Source organism: Trematomus bernacchii, unplaced genomic scaffold (assembly GCF_902827165.1).
Source record: "Trematomus bernacchii unplaced genomic scaffold, fTreBer1.1, whole genome shotgun sequence".
NCBI classification, from domain to species: domain Eukaryota; kingdom Metazoa; phylum Chordata; class Actinopteri; order Perciformes; family Nototheniidae; genus Trematomus; species Trematomus bernacchii.
The window spans coordinates 13221604-13239893 of NW_022987582.1; the positions used below are offsets into that span (position 1 = coordinate 13221604).

The window sequence follows — 18290 nt, forward strand, 5'->3', positions numbered from 1 at the left end:
TTGCTATAATCGAGCCTACGTAGTTATGCAGCGCCCCCATCGTCAGTCAATGGAAGTACTACAAATAACCCCGTTTAGTGCCGTTATTTCACAAGTTTAGTTATATCCCCCCCCCCCTCCTCTCTGGTCGCTGAAATGGGGAATTGAAATTACGGGCCAAAAGTTTTATTTGCAAGTATTAAAAGTAAGCATAGGACACCAAACCAACGGAGACCTGTTTGTCCGCCACATCTACGCACTGTACAACACAAACCTACACACTGTACCACACACACCTACACACTGTACAACACACACCTACACACTGTACAACACACACCTACACACTGTACAACACACACCTACACACTGTACCACACACACCTACACACTGTACAACACGCACCTACACACTGTACCACACACATACCTACACACTGTACCACACACACACCTACACACTGTACCACACACACACCTACAGCTCCTAAAGCATAATCAGGATACAGCCGTTGTGTATTTTATTATGTGAAGCACTAAATGGTCTTAGAAAAATATCGACTCTTTGTTTGTAGATATCTACTAAACTAAAGCAAATAAAGAGAGTAATGTAGGCCTGTTATACTGAGTGATATATATTATACACACTGCTCTGCTTTCTGCACGGACCTCACAGCTGTTCTCACTGTAAACATCGCGTCACCGTTCAAGCAGCTACTAAAATAATATCCAGGGGATGCATGCAGAGCTGTCATTGGCTGAGATAAGTCCGGCCGTGGGTCACGACTCTTTGAAACATCTCTGTTGCCGGAAATACATCCACGGAGGAGCCGTGGAGGAACCATCAGTGTATCCTCGGTTATAGCTCCTCCAGAGAGCCTCCTCGACGCTCGGTCCTCGGTCCTCGATGTGCATTTAGAGAAATTAGATGAACTTCAACATGGCGCGCTGAAATCCATTTCCGGGTCACTACCGGAGGACCGAGGAGTCGAGGAGGGGAAATTAGAGAATTGAGAAACCTTCCCAGTGTCCAGTTAGTGCTCCTAACAAACCAATCTCATGATGAACAAAACATTATATCATGCCCTACAGGGATTGCATAGAGATAAATGGCACAATGAGAATCCTACCATCATGCAAAGAGGATCAGTTGACACACAATCTGTAAATGCTGCAGTCATTGTGAGAAGTTGACATTTAAACCACTATATTTGATTATACTGTCACTGAGTTCAGCACCATGGAGAGCAAACTACACTGGAACTCAACCCATGCACATCACTGTACACTTACATGCACTTCCTGTCTCTGTGTGTGTGTGTGTGTGTGTGTGTGTGTGTGTGTGTGTGTGTGTGTGTGTGTGTGTGTGTGTGTGTGTGTGTGTGTGTGTGTGTGTGTGTGTGTGTGTGTGTGTGTGTGTGTGTGTGTTGTTGTGTGGGTGGACATATGCCAACATAACATGCCATGTTGTGCATTTTAGCTGGCATACTCACACAAATCCAGACTTGAGGAAGTATTTCATTCCATAAATCCATGCACAAATCGTTTGCATAAATATCCTATATTTATAATACATATCACATAATGAGCAAATATGCATTTATAAAAAGTGTATCCAAATAGCTCCATTAGGTTGAAAGGCATGTCATGTATGTGTTGATGTCAGGCCATATTTACATGTAAACACGTCATATAGTCTATACAGCCTGTCTGAAGCTTATGGCTGATGGGGGGGGGGGGGGGGGGGGGGAGGGGTTAATGCCTCCCCAGTTATGTAACACACATGGGATGGGAGTCATATTGTGCGCGCATCTCGCTTCTTGTCCAATCGCGTGTGTCCTCGCCTCCAGCTCTCCTCCACCCGACAGTCTCACAGCAGAGCAGAGCGGAGGCTGGCACCACCAACACCAACACCAGCAGCAGAGGAAGGACCCTTTGTGCTCCACCGACTCACGCGCATCCTTCTGTGAGGAAACACCAACACACATCCAGGTAGGAATTGTATGTATTGATGTAAAATAATTGTAAACAAATCCATTATGGACAAGAACCGATATGTAAGTGGGATTTGAGGAGGAGCTGCTTACAAGTTCAGAAGCGCGTCTTTTTTTGTCGAATCATCCGAACGATTATATAAGTGGCTGCGCACGTTATACAGTTGTTGTTTTTAGGTCTGAAATTTGGGGCTTACATCACGGTTTGTTTTCATTCTGTGTCGTACTTGGCGTGCCTTTATTCTAGAGGCATCTCACTTAGAATTAAAAACATTCCCAGATTAAACAAAAACAACATCGTTTGATACAAAATGCTATAATGTAAAATAAACCATTTGAAGACATGATGGTCATTATAAAGGGATGTCAGGATACGAAAATGCCATTTGCTTTTGGGACAATGAACATGGCTTGGTGGTGACATGTGGAAAACAAAGGGAGGCATGTAAACATGGGAGGGTCATATCAGGGCAGTGTAACTATTTGGTGGCTGCATGCTGTTCGGGAAAAGTGCGACACTTAGTTTATTATGAGAATTTCATGTATTTTTTAAAAGGTTTCAGCACCATTATGTGGAAGATGTAGTAAAACAATAAGAATGCTATTACCATGTGTTTTATATATTGTAGATCTAACCAATTAAAGAGTTAGGAAAACTAGGAAACCACGTGATCATGTTGGTATTGGTTCCGATATGCTTTATTATGCTCCCTTGAATGATTTCTCGGAATCAAAGTGCTCACTCAGACATGACATCATGCAATGATGATGCATTCTGTTGGAGGATACACTACAGGCAATAACATTGTTTTTCATGTCATGGTCAATTGTGAGAGTTTGGGCTCTTTGCTTCCATGTTTAGACTAGTTAAAAGAAAACATCCATAGCACAAATGTTTTTGTCTATTTTGTATATTTTGGTCTGCAGATTTTAGATAATGCCTACTTTACTTATTTAAACATATAATTTCAGAAAAATTCGAATGCAGACAAATTACAATTGTCTTGATGTATTTAATCCAGTGGGGGAACCTTTCAAATGGTTTAACATATTTCCCGTAGTGTACCTCAAAATGTATGGAAATGTACAATATCTTTGAAGCTAATTTCTCATAATTAGGCATAAATATCCCCTTAAGAAGTATTTGCAGTGTTTTCAACCATCTGTTTGTTTATTATTTTAAAATATTTTTGTACAATTAATCTTGTCTTATTCTGTAGGGGGGTGGGGGGGGTCAACAAAAGATGGACAACCTGCATTTTTTTGTCACTGAAACTGAAACTGTATGTGTTGTTTAAGAAAAAGGAAAATAAAGTTGATAAGTATTTGCATACAGTGGTAGTGCCAGTTTCATTACTACCTGTATCTTCTGAAGGTTCTGACAGAGTTGTTTGGTTATATATCATTCATAGCCTGATTTATGATTTTCTGATTTAGAAAGTGATACAAAGAGATATAAAAAATTCCCTCTTTAAAACAGTTTTACTTTGTTCATATATCTGCTTTGGAAATGCATGCAAATTAACACATACACTGCATAAATCATTATAGATCGCCCACTTCACCAAAAAATTCCTTGTTTTCATTTTGAAATATTAAATATCATAAACGTGCACCAATATTACCTGCGTCAGAACACAGAGGCTCAGTAAAGATCACATATTTTAAAACTGCGCAACAGTCTGTCGCCTAGGAGCTCATCAGCTTCCATCACATGTCGTCATCTCTGATCAGGTCAACAGAACAAATGGAGTAAGTTCATCATCCAATTGGAATAAACAGCTTCGTATTAGTCCGTGTGCATGATCAACATTACAAGGCACATATACTGGGGTAGATTAGAGGGATTTATTATTCACGCCCACTCCCCCTGCTGCTTTGAAAGTAGAGAACCATCTGGATAAGAGGAATAGAGGCTTAGGCTTGTTTACCATACATGTGCACACATTGTATCTTCCTTTCCAGGGCCTCTACTTCCCAAATTAGGGCGTTAATGTTTGGATGAGATGCTGGAGTGATCGTGTATCGCTTGCGCACGTAGTCTGGAGCACTTTGTAATGCTTAAGAGAGCTGAAAATCCTGGGTTTGCAACTAAGATAATGCTTAGCCTGTCGCTCAGTAGGTAGCCAATCAACTCTGTCTGGAGGATCTGTGCAGGAGTTAATGAATAATCCTCCTTCACAGAGGCTAGTTCAGGATAAAACAACAACGGAAGCTAAATGTCCCTATGCACAGCTAAGAGGAGAACAATCTGACCGACTTAATGCATCATGTGCAGGCTTCTGTCTGTCACAGGGTTTTAGGTTACAAGCTGACACTATTGAGTGAGCATCAGCTTGTTATTTCATCCTGGCACCGGCACAAAAAAAATCATTTTCCAACGATGTGGCTCTAAATGAGAGTCTGACTCTTCATTCTTCATGTTCTGATATCTCCGCCCTCATGCATTTCCTTCACATGGCTGCTTGTAATGGCATGAATTTATAAAAGTCACTTCCTGGGATAGAGAATCATCCCTCTCTCATCTCAGGCACACCCTTTTCATCTAAGTATTTCTGCCCCTATTCATTGCTTCAGATCTAGCACTTTCTATGATGCCCGATTCTTCATTATAATCACACTTACAATGCGTTATCATATTCCTATAGCATGGTAGATACAACTCATAATGCTTTATAGCTATAACCATCACACATGATGATGTATTTTATAATATTTTTTTCAGATTCCTATCGTTGAAATAAACTAGCAAACAATGTCTACTTATAGTAACTTATTATCACATTAATGCATTAGATTACATTATTTAAAGAGTACACTGTATTAAAACTATGGAAATTATAAATCACAATTATCCTTGCAAATAATTGTCAGTCAATGACCAGAATTTATGAAGTACGATGATACTTGACGAGTAAGTAATTGTGTTATGCTTTATAATGTAAAACGATTACTTTTACTAAGCAATATGAATATTTGTGAGTAGTTGTAACTATTACTATGATTTGTTTTTTTTAATGCATTGTAGACATGGGCATCATAGACAGTGCTTCCCCTTATTTCTTTACTAGTTATAATCTTAACATAGTGACATCACTATGTAACACTGGCACTTGTATTGGCTAGTGCTCCAACACATTAAACATGATAGGCTTAGGGTCAGGACATTTCCACAGATCTTTAAGCAGTTGACCAATCACAACAGAGCCGGCCAGCTAACCAATCAGAGCCCACTGGAAACATGTCTCAGTAGAGGCACAAAATACAAATATGAAACCTGAAAATGAACATAAGATGTCCTCTTTAAACCCACCATCAAGGCAAAAGGACCGGACACACCAATCTGACAACAAAGAACTGACACAGACCGACCCCGACTGTCGCGTCGCCTCGCCTCTCTGCGGATTGGCGGTGTGTCGCACTGGAACACACCGCAAAGACTTCAGCCGACGGCCAAGAAGCACATACGTCGCGCATGCGTGAGTGGCAATAACTCTCCTTACCAGCAGGCGGCGATAGTGTGTATTCGTCATTCAAAAGAGGCAACAACCTGAAGACAGACTGCGTGATAACCGAGAGAAGAAGAACAGACTGCATGATATAAACAAACAACAAATAGCGTGTTGCGTTCCATTTTCACTCTACAGCGAGAAGCTCATGGGGCTTTCCCGAACCTGTGTCAAGAGCTGGAGTTAAATGAAATCTCAGATTTGCCTTCTTAATAGTTTGTTTGGGTCCCTCACTTCCGTTTCGCTTCTCATGCACTGATTCGCTAGCTGAATAGCCAATAAGAGTGATTTCTTTGGCCGACTGCCTTTGGCCAACTGCCCGCCGATTCGAATCGGCGGGTTTTCGGCCGAAAAGGCGTCGGGTCGGCTGAAAAGACCCAACGGTGCGGGACACACCAATCCGATTAGGGCGTGTCGACGGTCATCGTCGGCCTGACGCCCACCAACGCCGATAATCGGGTTGGTGTGTCCGGACCTTTAAAGACACAAAAAGTTGAAATGTAAGTATTTGGATGAGTATTTAGAGACGCTCCCTAAGCTCACACATGCTGGCTGACACAATGTTCATTGAGTCTGAGAAAACATTGACCAGCTGAATGGATGAACACCCACTCACTGCCTCTAAGATATTTCTCAGTGAAGGACAGTGTCTCAGGATGAGCAGCAGAAGCAGATATACATGCAATTTGACACATCCAACTGCAGCATTTTCCTCCGTTGCTAAGACTGTTGCTAGGGCACGACACTGCTTGGTTTCTAGAATCTGCTGTGCCAGTGTGCCAGGCAGCTGTGCAACGCTACAGTACGATGAATCTGTGGATGCTTTGAAATGAAAGAGAAACTGCAGGCGAGGTGGTGTCAGCGATCCGGAACAAAATCTATTTCTGACTCTGATTAAAGGAGGTTTGATTCCCACAAGTCACTGCTCTATTTTTGCAATCCCCTTCTGGCTGATTTGAAGAAAGAGGATTTAGCACGAGCTGCTCATACAGGGAACGTGGCTTATATTAGGTCAAGTGGTGACATCATTCTGAAATTGATGTTTTTTTGCAGCAATGTTGAACAAGGAAGAATGTAAAGACCATCTGGATAAAGCGAGGGAAACAGGTTCAGTGATGCGTCAGCAGCATACAGGCCTTGGGGTCAGTACATCATTCCCAATGCAAAAAAGAAGGGAAAATGTATGCACTTATGCAACAGACCCCCTTAGGCCCTGAGAGAAAATCACCAGGAGAGAGGAAGTGATGTGATTGTGTCAAATGTATTCAAGCATGAAAGGAATTCTGCATTATTTAGCTTTAAAGCATCAATAAAATATGCGTATTCCGTGGTTAAATGTTCATGTACAGAACAAAAAGTTTTGACAAGAGTTCATTCTACTTTGGTCTCGACTTGTGATCTCTTTAAAAAAAGAGGATGTAATATTGCTCCATCATGTGTTATATCTCAATGCACTTTGATGCTTTTGGCAGACAGCCCTAACACTTTTGGCACAGAAGTATGTTAGGGAGAGTTAGTGCAGTTTTGCTAAGCAAAGTGATATACTGAAGGAGAACACCTTTCATCATTGCTGTGCACCATTTTATCATCTTAATCTGGGACGACTTTGATGAAATCCAGAATAGGAAGAGTTTTTCAAAATGTTCTTCTTTAAAGCTCTATTCTTGTAGACTCTTTTAGTTTGTTTGGATAGCACCACCTTTTTCCCTCACTCATGGTCCCCAGAGGACGTATCCTCATGTGTTGGAACATTCCCGAAAATCTTCCTCGAGAATTTCTAATCCAGAGTAAAATATCTTGCCAACTATTGGATGCATTGCAGTGACATTATGGTAATACATAGGCTACAATGTTCCCCAGAGGATGTTATCTAATGAGTTTGGAGAGTTTTTCTCCAGTGCCAACATTTAGTTTGATCTAGGGCCATCTTCACATCAATATTTCTGTTTAACCAGCAGTTTACTTTCTGAGCTAATACGTACAGAGCTAATGACATTTCTTCGCTTCAGCTGTACTTGCTGATTTGCAAATGTTAGCATGCTAACAGGGTAAACTAAGATTTCCTTTTTTAAATTATGGTTTATTGCACTTATTGTAGGTCGCTTTGGATAAAAGTTTAGTAAATGTAATATAATATATACCTGCTAAACATCAAGCTAAGCATGCAGATATTTAGCTAAAAGCTAAAAGCTATTAGCATTGCTAAGTCTTGTTATCTCATATTTTTTTACACCATTTTGTTTATGTTATGCTGTTAAATTGACTTGCCTCCATTTCACCTTTAAATGACTTCTGATGTGGCGGATTATTTTCAGGGTTGGCATAGAATTAGTTTCATGAGGTCACAAATTGAGCTTGTGTTGGTGATGGCTAGCTCTGGCTTCTTGTGCCATCTGTACCAGACAGGATATGTGTGTGTGTGTGTGTGTGTGTGTGTGTGTGTGTGTGTGTGTGTGTGTGTGTGTGTGTGTGTGTGTGTGTGTGTGTGTGTGTGTGTGTGTGTGTGTGTGTGTGTGTGTGTGTGTGTGTGTGTGTGTGTGTGTGTGTGTGTGTGTGTGTGTGGTGGGTGTGATTTAGCAGAGTTCAGACAGAGGGCTCTTGTTTGTTAAGGGATTGAGTGCCACGTTAACGCTGCCACATGCATAGAGAAATGACTTACCTGATTTTTCTCCTCTTGTTATTCTAACAGAGGAAAACGCTCAGTGAAGCACAATGGGACCATTCCAAGAATATGAGGTGAGTCTTATCAAAGGTCACTGAGATTGATGTCTGCATGTTGAGTGATTGCTTTCCAAAGATAAGTGATTTTTTCTATCCCTTGTGCGTCAGGAGGGACATTTTGGCTTTAGAATGTTCCACAATTATAGCTTATTAAGGACTATGGTCCAACAGTGTTTTGTTTTTTTGCACATTATTGAAATTCAACCTTAACTCCCATTCCCATTAAAACAATCATTTTTGATCCCACGGCCATTTACTTTACAATAATGCATTTTATAATATCAGTCTTTAAAATCTTTAAAAATCTTCCTATTACTATTTTCCAGTAGATTGAACCATTTTCTCTAGTTTATAATACCAAAATATGCAATTGTCCTAGTTCTCTGCACGCCAAAATAACAATGCATTAAATTCAATGCTGATCATTGTTATATCCAAGACTGATAAATCCCCCTAGCGTTCAGTATACAACAAATAATTCAAATGTTATTGGTTTTTATCCCAAAAAAAAGTAACAAAGTTAGTCAAGAATATTAAATTGCTTCGAACAGGAAAAGAAGTCCCCGGAGAAAGGAAGTCCCCGCAGCCGCATCCCTCGTCTGGTCCTCCATCCCTTCCCACCAAAGGACAAAGGCTCGCCTCTGTCTGACTCTCCGTTATCAGAGGAGGAGGGGAAGGAGGGTTACGTCAGCTCGGACCACTCCAAGCGCACCATCAGCACCACCAGCTTCTGCTCTGGTAAGATATACAGCTCCAAACAAAGCCTCAGATACAGATCCATGATATCAAGATGCTCATGGTTAGTTTTTGAAAAGCTACATTCCTTAATTGGTCTTGGCTGAATGAAGATTTTTGCATTTTTTGCAGTTTGCAAAAGGTTAAAAAGTAACTCAAGCTTTCAGATAAATAAAATAAGTGTTTTCCCTTTAAAAAGTGAGTTAATAAAGAACCATTGTAAAGTATATTCCTTGAGTAAATGCAGTTAGGGACTTTCCTCCACTGGATAAAAAGGAGTTAGTTTGATGCAGATTATTCTACTTTTTTCTTAAGCATAGCATGCTACATTTTAAAACTTCAAACAAAAAATGCAATTATGTTTATTTTATGTTCACCTAAATTGGCCTCTTTAACAAACAGCAACCAAAAGACAAGCTCTTCACTTCAAAAAATCTCTGACAACAAGGTCCCTGGGGACCGACATGTAAAGGGCCCCCGAACTTGCCCCCACCCTTGCTACGTAAGGGCAAGAGCCACAGTATAAATAAACGTTTTAGCCCTAATGTTTCACGTCCTTTCATGTGTCTTTGTGGTCATTTTGTGCCTCTCTGGGCCTAATTTGTGTCTTTTGTGGTCATATTCTGTACATTTGTTGTTATTTTGGGTCTAGTTGGGGTACATTGTGTTTCCTAAAGTTAGATTTTGATGTCTTTTTGGTTATATTGACACTCTTTGTAGTTTTGTTGTGTCTCTCTGTGGTTATTTATAGTCATGTTGTGTCTCTGGGATCATTTTGTGTCTCTGTGTTAAATGTGTGTCTTGTGTGTTTTTCTCTGTCTCTCTATTGTTGTTGTATGTCTTCTTTGGGTCATTACATGTCACTCTGGTAGTTTGTCTGTCTTTTTGGTAGTTTTAAATCTTTCTGTGGTATATTTATGTCTATTTATGACTTCCCAACAAGTGCTGTTAGCAGTAACTTCCAACAGAGGCTCTGGCCCAGGGGCCCATTATCCATCCATACCTGTGTTTATGTACACTTTGTGTAGTAGGTACATTGTGTAATCCAGACAACAAACACTTCACAACTTCCCACTTTCTGAAAGTGGTTGTAAAGCGGTCTCGCTATCAGTCTCATATCACGTAGTCTGACCCTTGAGCTCTCATTGACTGTCCGCTGCCCCGCGCTGCATGTTCTCGGCTATTACTGTCTGTGTGCCTGTCTACAATAGATGACACCGGCTGCCCCACTAGTCAGTCTGTGTCCCCCTCCAAAACCCCGTCAGGCTCAGAGCAGAGTGCCCACGGCTCGCCCGTACTCCCGGAGCGCAAGACCAAAGTGAAGAGGGTGAGGGTGATGGCCGAGTGGAGCGGAGAACCCCGGAGCGGCCACCGGCACAAGAGGGAGCTGAGGTCGGCCATGAAAGCCAGAGGTAAAGGACAAAGCAGAAGCAAAGATACAAATATATATATATATATATATATATATGTTTAAGTTTAGTTGTTGCAGTTTTTTATGTTAAAAAAGGATAAACAACGTTAGAAATGTTATCCTGCACTTAGATCTGTGAGAATAAGATACAAATCAAATGTATGTGACTGGATTCTAGAGCATCTTTTTATTCTTCTTGTGTACAGAGTTATATGCAGCACAATGTATATGCTTCTGCATGCCTGTGGTTCCCCTAAGACCAAAGTGCAATAACTGTGTGTTTGTCACATGTCAGCTAGCAGATGTAATTAAACAAACATTTGTTGGTAGGCAGCTGCTTTTCTGAAAGAGGAAATAATATCTTCAGACATAAAAGTAGAATTGGATGTACTGAACAATTTGGAGAGTTTGGGCTATTTTGCTTCCATAACATGTCTTATTTCAGACTAGTGGAAAGAAACATCCAAAATACATATTTAGGTGTTTATTTTACTAACTTTTTTTGTTTGTATCTGTAGAATTCTCTCAAATTCCTCAAAAGTGACAAGTAGAAAAAAAGCAAAACGTTTTTTACCCTTTTCCACCTGTAGTGTCTTGTATGTTATTTGACAATACACATCTTTAAAGGCAGTTAAAAGAGGGCAGTTAAAGCAGTAAAGAACTTTTTTTTTTCTCATACTCACATACTCAGATACAGTATGTCCACTTCAGTACTGCTGACATACACCGCACTTTCCAGTTTCATACCTTTTTTTATAATCTACAATTTGGTGATTTATACTGAGGTTTTTTTTTAAATATATGATTCATATTGTGATTTAATGAACATTTTATATTTAAAAACATGGCAGAAACTGATCATTTGTATGGATGTTGACCACATTTTGGATTTACAGAGTATTAAAAACAGATATTACAAATCCCTCTGTAAAATAGTTTGACCCTAAAATGTTGACCAAAATTAAGCACGGTTTTTAAACCTGGTTTTATGCAAATTAACACAAATTTTATTAAATATTGCTTCACTTTTACATGTAAACATAACATTTAAGAAAGCATTTAATACAAATATGAAGTGTCTTACTGTAAATAATCAACTGAGGGAGTTTCATGTGGATATATGTTACTATTCCTCCTCTTTGAACCTGTGGTGTATCCCTTTAAGAGAGAAAAAACTGCTTACTCATGAGTCAACGTGAGGAAGAGAGCTGATTGGTTGAGGAGATGGTTGGGTGCTTAGCCAATTAGTGTGATTAGCAGCAGGTTAGTCCACTGAGGGACCGAGCACAGACATCAGTATACCCACATATGACACAGGTTGAGGATCACTGAGTTTTAAGATATTTGTTAGTCACAGGAGTCACTGAGCACAGGAATATGGTTTTGTTTGAAGGGAAAAGATGCTTCTCAGGTACCTCTTTAAATCTGGTCTTTTATCATTTCCGCACAATTTAAAGTGTGCTGTTTTTCCTGATTGACCATTAAGTTGGAGAGTTAGATAGTCAGTATTGTGGTGAGGAATCTACAGTGTCTGTCTTATGACAATTGAGGAGACTGTGTTTGATGCAATGACTGGTTGTTATTAGCAAATTCTGGAGTATTCATGGCATTTGTAATCACATGAGGTGTCTTATCTGTATATATAGTTATCTGTATGTCATCTTGAAACTCATTAGTCTAATAAAGGGATGTAGATAATGGGGAGTAGCCAATCCAAAAGCTATATGTTTCTTTGCATGATCAATTTGGAGATCTAGGGCTATTTTGCTTCTATAAATGTTTTTCGACTAGTTGCAAAGTTTGATTGTTAAAACTGTTAGTTTGTTAAAAGAAAATTCAGCTATGTTTTTGATTTGACACAGATAGATATGCAAATGACTCGTAAACTTATTGACTCTTAGTTCTGTGCTGGAAATGTAAGCAAATTAGCAGATTTTATGAAATAATAATACTTGTTTACTTATTTAAAGAAAATGTAATATGAAAAATAATATTCTTATTGAAAGTAACCCAATGGGAAAGTTACATGCGCAAATCTTATTTTTCTCACCCTATTTACCTTTACTGTCTCTCCTAAAGAAGGGCAATTGCCCTATATGGCCTTTCAAAATTGGATGATTTGGCTTTAAGTGCTAAAATGCTGCTCCTTCTCCCTGCAGGAAGTGAGGCAGACTTCAGCTCCTCCAGCAGCACAGGCAGCCTGAAGAACAGAGAGGGCCTCGCCTCACATTCAGCTGGAAAGAGAGCTCCAACACGCAGGTATGAGGTTCAGACATCTGTTACCAGTGTCTGCTGGGGTCACTTTGAAACTAAGGGAGCTCTATCTTTACTAAACAACCATTCTCAACATCTTTTCCAATTAACAAGTCAATGATTTATGCTCTCTTATCAAGCCGCGGCAGCTACATCAGACCGCTCCCGGTGTTCAAACCAGCCGGGAGCCCCACAGCCAACCGCGACTCAGAGCTGTATGCCCCCTACAGGACACCCCCGAGAGCTGTCTCCTCCACCACCACCACCACCGCCAACAGCAGCAGCTGCAACTCCAGCCCCACCTCCAGGTACCAACACAGCTTTCTACGGAGCCCTGGAGGGTTCATAGAGAGAAAATAAATAAAACGAGGCTACGTTTTATTAATTTGTGTGCACGAGATGTAATTCGTGGCCTCAATTTAAATAAAACGTGGCCACGCTTTATTAATTAGTGCGCACGATATACTTTCTTGTTCGCACAAGATACTTTCTTATGGTTAGACACATCGAACTGCCCAATTATTACGCCATATTATTAGTTTTATGAAGAAGATGTCTGGTCGCCAGGGCGTGTGTGTGTGTGTGTGTGTATGTGTGGGCATTTGTTTTCAGAAGATATTATGATAGTGGCGTTCGTTCCGGTGCACTCCGACAGCATTTAGCACTAGCCTACATCGAGATTAAGATTAAACTAACTCCTTTCACTTGGGAATGAGGCTGAAAAAAGGCTAACTCCATATGTGTATTCCCGGGAGTTAGCCAGATGTGTGTAAATTACTGTTCATGGTCATTTGAAAACAAATGCCGGTGTCGGACACACACATACACCGAACACACATCATGTAGCATTTCACGTTTCCACAGATACTGTGAGAGTCACGGACATTAATTCATAGATCAAGACAGACTGGTTCACAGACTCTCCTGTTTTGCGAATCAGGTGCTTAAACAAATAGCTCTACACCTCTGGCCGAAATGTCCCTAAAATGAAGTCCGAGTTTGAAATATATCTCAAATAATGTATACACTGTCATTTGTTTCCCCACATAAACATAACAGTCTCCAATGAAACGGTTGCCTCCTGTGCGTTCCACTTCCTACTTGGCGCACCGGTAACTTTCTCGTGCGCACGAAAAAGTATCTCGTGCGCACGAGAAAGTATCTCGTGCGCACGAGAAAGTATATCGTGCGCACGAGAAAGTATATCGTGCGCACTAATTAATAAAACGTGGCCTCGTTTTATTTATTTTCTCTCTCTAGCTTTCATAGCATGCAATATTAATAATCAGGCAAAAATAGATTTTGGGTTTTAAAGTTTGAGGGAGATAAAGTTCTTGTGTCTTCCTGTATGCATAACCTTCCCACATTCCTCCACTTGGTTTCATTACAAATCCAGCCTTGCTCGAGGGAAAGACATATTGGGAGACTTCAGAGATTTGAACTGAGCACCATGAGTGAGTGTACGACTGGATTAAACTCAGATTTTGTCATTTCCTCTTTTGCAGCCGTGTTGGATTATAGCGGTCATGGTTTGGCTGCGGTTTGGATTAATGAGGATTTATTATAGCAAAAGTCTGAATATGGTAACCAGACAGTGACCCTTCTACAGACTCGAAACAGGATTAGAGTGAATGTACCTCGGTTCTGCCTGTGGAGGGAACAGGGTCATAAATATTTCAGTATTGATGTGTGAACTGAATAGCCCAGAGCTCAAAAGTGTTTGGGACCACCATGGATTTTCTGACATGGTGCTCCAGGCTCTGTATTACTTGGAAGGTTTACCTCTAAGGCTTGTTATATTTGTTGGCAACTAAGCCCTGCATATGCTTTGACCTAAAAATCATCTCTCAGCGGTATAAACGACAAACCTACAGCTTTTTGGGTTTTTTATGCAGAAGCAGAATCTACCCTCTTTATCTCATGTTTCCAGCTTCTATAAATGCATCACCTCAGGACAACTGGCTGTCAGCTTTCCTCCATGTGACATGTTTTCCTCTTGCATGCTAGCTTCTCCTGGGCTGTTTCTATTTCTGGCTGGGATGCAGAGCGCTCGCATGAAAGCCTCAAGTATCCCAGGTTGCTAGGATATTGTGCCAGTGGAAGAGAGGGGCTTACATGCTGCTTTGCATATTGTCCAAATCCACCCACTCATCCTCCACCAAAAAAAAACCAACAAACCCTTTTATCAGCCCTATTCAATACAACACATAGGACATGCAAAGGCCATTTGAGCGATAATGCAATTAGCTTCTATATGAAGTGTTTTTCTAGAAAGGTGATTTATTTCCTTGCCGACTGTGCTCGTTTTTTTTTTTTGCCTCTAGTCTACATGCCAGTTATCCTGTGTCAGACAGTAATTCCATGCTTCAGAGAGCATCTGCCCTGGCAGCACTCTCTCAGCTAGTCAAATTACTGTCTGCAGGGAGCCATTTGACTTTTAAGAGGCAAATTGGTTAGTTTTCTGCTGTTGCTTCAAAATGCCTAGTTGAAAGCTGATGGATAATGTTGGTTCTAAAAGGGCAAACTTGGCCTTTTTAAAAGGCTACATGTTGTGCTTAACTTCAGATTCATGAATCCGTTTTAGGTTTCTACTAGAATTAGCTTTAATATTTAGCAAACACTTTATTTTGACCATACGGCCTGTCGGGATATTCCTTTTTTTTCACTTTGTCTGAAACGCTTAATTTTAATGCCTGTTTCTTTAAACTGGCCACTTGTAAAAAGCGGCCAGATGATTGGCTAGCAAGATGAATATGGTGCATCTTTGAAAAAGTAGTTCTCAAGCCATGGCTGAATTCACTTGGATGTGACGCAGTATATTCTAATTGGCCTATTACATTGGCCAGTACATGTAACATAAAAGGGGACCCACATCTGAATGGCTTGTTGAATCCCATGTTTTCTAAACTAGGAAGCCCACAAAAACAAACTGGGTTGTCATTTTCAAATGTTCTTGTTTCTGGGTTGGTGGGCACTCCAAATGGACAACAAAATGAGTGTCCTCTTTAACCAATAAAATCATCTCTCTAACCAGCAGAAGAGCGATCCTGGGACGCTACCACTCCTGTGGAGACAATCATGGCATCAAACCCCCGAACCCAGAGCAGTATCTCACCCCTCTACAGCAGAAGGAATTGGCCATCAGACACCTGAAGACCAGACTGTTGGAGTCTGAGACCAGAGTCCGAGACAGGTTGGTTCAGATTTAGCCGAACAGAAGCTCCGGTCGTTTAGCATTAGACTGTTAACGGTTGAAAGAGGAAAAGCAACCGGCTCTTTTAAAAGCTCACTAAAACTTCAAAATGATGTTGTACAATTTAGGTTTTGCGTTGGTTTATTAAATGATGTGAGCTTTTGAGATTCTGTCCACTCAGGTTTTGTGTGGCAAGGTTTTTTAGCATACACTAGCATGCTAGTCGGCTAATAAAAATAGTGAAACTCAACTGCTTAACAAACACTTTCTTGTCAAATCCTATAAATATCCTTTGACCTACTGCAACCAACCAGTCTACATCTCCCTGCTGCTTGTATGATTTTGCTAAGCTAACTGGCAGCTGGCTAAAGCTTTATGTTGATATAAGTGATATCGATCTTTTCGTCTAACTCTTGTTAGAAAGTTATTTTATATATTTTTCTAAATGTCGAGCTATTCCTTAACTCAAGACATTTTCTTACCTCTTTATTAGAGAGACGGAGGTGCAGGAGCTCAATGCACAGCTCGGCAGAATGAGGGAAGACTGGATTGAAGAGGAATGTCACAGGGTGGAGGCTCAGCTGTCCCTCAAAGAGGCTCGCAAAGAGATCAAGCAGCTGCGTCAGGTGGTGGAAACGATGAAGAGCAGCCTGATGGAGAAGGACAAGGGCATACAGAAGTATTTTATCGACATCAACATCCAAAACAGGAAGTTGGAGTCCCTGCTGCTGAGCATGGAGATGGCCCAGAGCGGCACCAACCTCCAAGACGAAAACAGCTTGGACTTCTGCGACTTCCCCGATAACGACGAGAAGAAGATGGTGGGGGAGGAAGAGGGTGGGATGGAGATGGGAACACAAGGGGCGGAGGCCATGGCGGACAGTGGGCTGTTGGTGAATGATGAGATGGCCAACAGAGCAGACATTTTGGAGCAGATCTTCATGTCCACTGCGGTGGATTTTAGTCATGACTCTAGTGGCAAGTTGGGTGCAGGGGCTGAGTCTGGGCCTGGGGTGTCTGCGCTGACAGAAGATGGACAGTTTATTGATGAATCTACTGAACCAGCTCTACCAAACACAGTTTCCACCACCGTCGACATCCCCTCAAGCACAACTTCCCTTCACAACACGGAAGATAAAGAAACCCAGACCGACTTATCGCCCACATCTCCAGACGTGCAAACTCTGCTCCTCCAGCTGCTCCATTTCCATGGGTTAACAGTGGGGGAAACGGCTCTGACGGCCTCCAGTAATCTTATGGCTCTCCCATACCTGCCCACACCCACTCCCACAACCCCTGAAATCACCAAATTAACACCTGCCCCACCTAGCATGCCCACTCCAACTCCCCCAGAGAGTCCAGACCCCACCACAGATTCCGGCATGTGCTGCTCAGAACCCAAAGCGAGCAGTCGATTCATGGAGGAGCTGGATTTCAGTGTCTGCGAGGAGGAACCTTCTCTGTCATCGGGGCTGGATGTGGTCGGAAAGCGGTACTGGAGCAACAGCTTCCTGGTGGATCTGGTGGCAGTTGCAGCCCCGGTGCTCCCCACGGTGGCCTGGCTGTACTCGCGGCATGGTGTGGATGGAAGCGCTCCAGTGTATAACATAGCTGCTTTCATCAGGGGCTGTTGCATCATGGGATTGCACTCTCTTCGTCACGTCCCTCACAGGCCCGATGCGTAAAGGCTAACAACCCCTTCCGCATGTACACGCCTAATCTTGAACTAAAAGCACTTAAGCATCTTTTTTTGTGAGAATTGTTGCGTTTTTTTGTTGAACACTTGATTATCAATGTAGTCATTTTGGGTTCCAACACTTGTTACTTTGCACTGTACAGTTACCATGATGGTGACGTGAAAGGGATTATTTATAAAGGGGGTTATTTATTTATATATTTATTTTATCATTAATATGTATAAACTGATCATCTGGGTAGATGGTTATGTGTTATCGTCCTTTGGTGTCCCTATAGTTGTCCTTGTGTTTGGAAAGAAATGGAAAATGGTTATTTATGTTGGGATGAGGTGAAATTGAATGTTTGGGTTTGAAAAGTCCACGATTTTGTTATTGTTCGAAAGAGATACCTTCAGCCAAAGCTTTAACGTAAGTTCACTGTAAGTGTTTTGTGAAGAAGTGTATATATATTTTTTCCCTCCTTGGGAGTAGAGTTTTATTCGGTACAGCCTTGTGTATTGTTCATAGAACTAAGTTAATGCTTCAAAGCAACTGACACTTGTTAATGTGCCTGAGCTATGTGCAATACTGGTAGTTTACATAAAATGTCCTTGTATCTTTGATATTAAAGCATGATAAAATCTCGCCACGTGTTGGGATTTGTTTTTGGTGGGACATGAGCAATGGGGATGACTGAACAATTGTTGACTTATGTAAGTCTTATGTAAAAGGCTAGTTAGGAACTGCAAGTTTCTTCATTTGCACAACATACATTTATGAAAGTCTGAAGCAATGTTCAACCAAGCAGTGTTCTCATGA

The 18290-nt window shown here is 41.1% G+C and overlaps 1 protein-coding gene across 5 annotated transcripts; it reads left to right on the plus strand.

Moving 5' to 3' along the window:
• Window positions 1-1818: 1818 nt before the first annotated feature.
• Window positions 1819-18116, plus strand: sybu (syntabulin (syntaxin-interacting)). Of its 5 annotated transcripts, none has more exons than XM_034128188.1 (8): window positions 1819-1971; window positions 8172-8218; window positions 8755-8941; window positions 10150-10350; window positions 12509-12608; window positions 12743-12910; window positions 15637-15795; window positions 16289-18116. In XM_034128188.1, exons 2-8 carry the CDS (start codon window positions 8195-8197, stop codon window positions 17478-17480), a joined length of 2031 nt encoding a protein of 676 aa, XP_033984079.1. In that variant the 5' UTR covers window positions 1819-1971; window positions 8172-8194; the 3' UTR covers window positions 17481-18116. The 5 variants fall into 5 exon arrangements, with proteins under 5 accessions (XP_033984079.1, XP_033984081.1, XP_033984080.1 ...); XM_034128190.1 differs by having other exon boundaries at window positions 10204-10350; XM_034128189.1 differs by having other exon boundaries at window positions 1826-1971; window positions 15640-15795.
• Window positions 18117-18290: the final 174 nt, after the last annotated feature.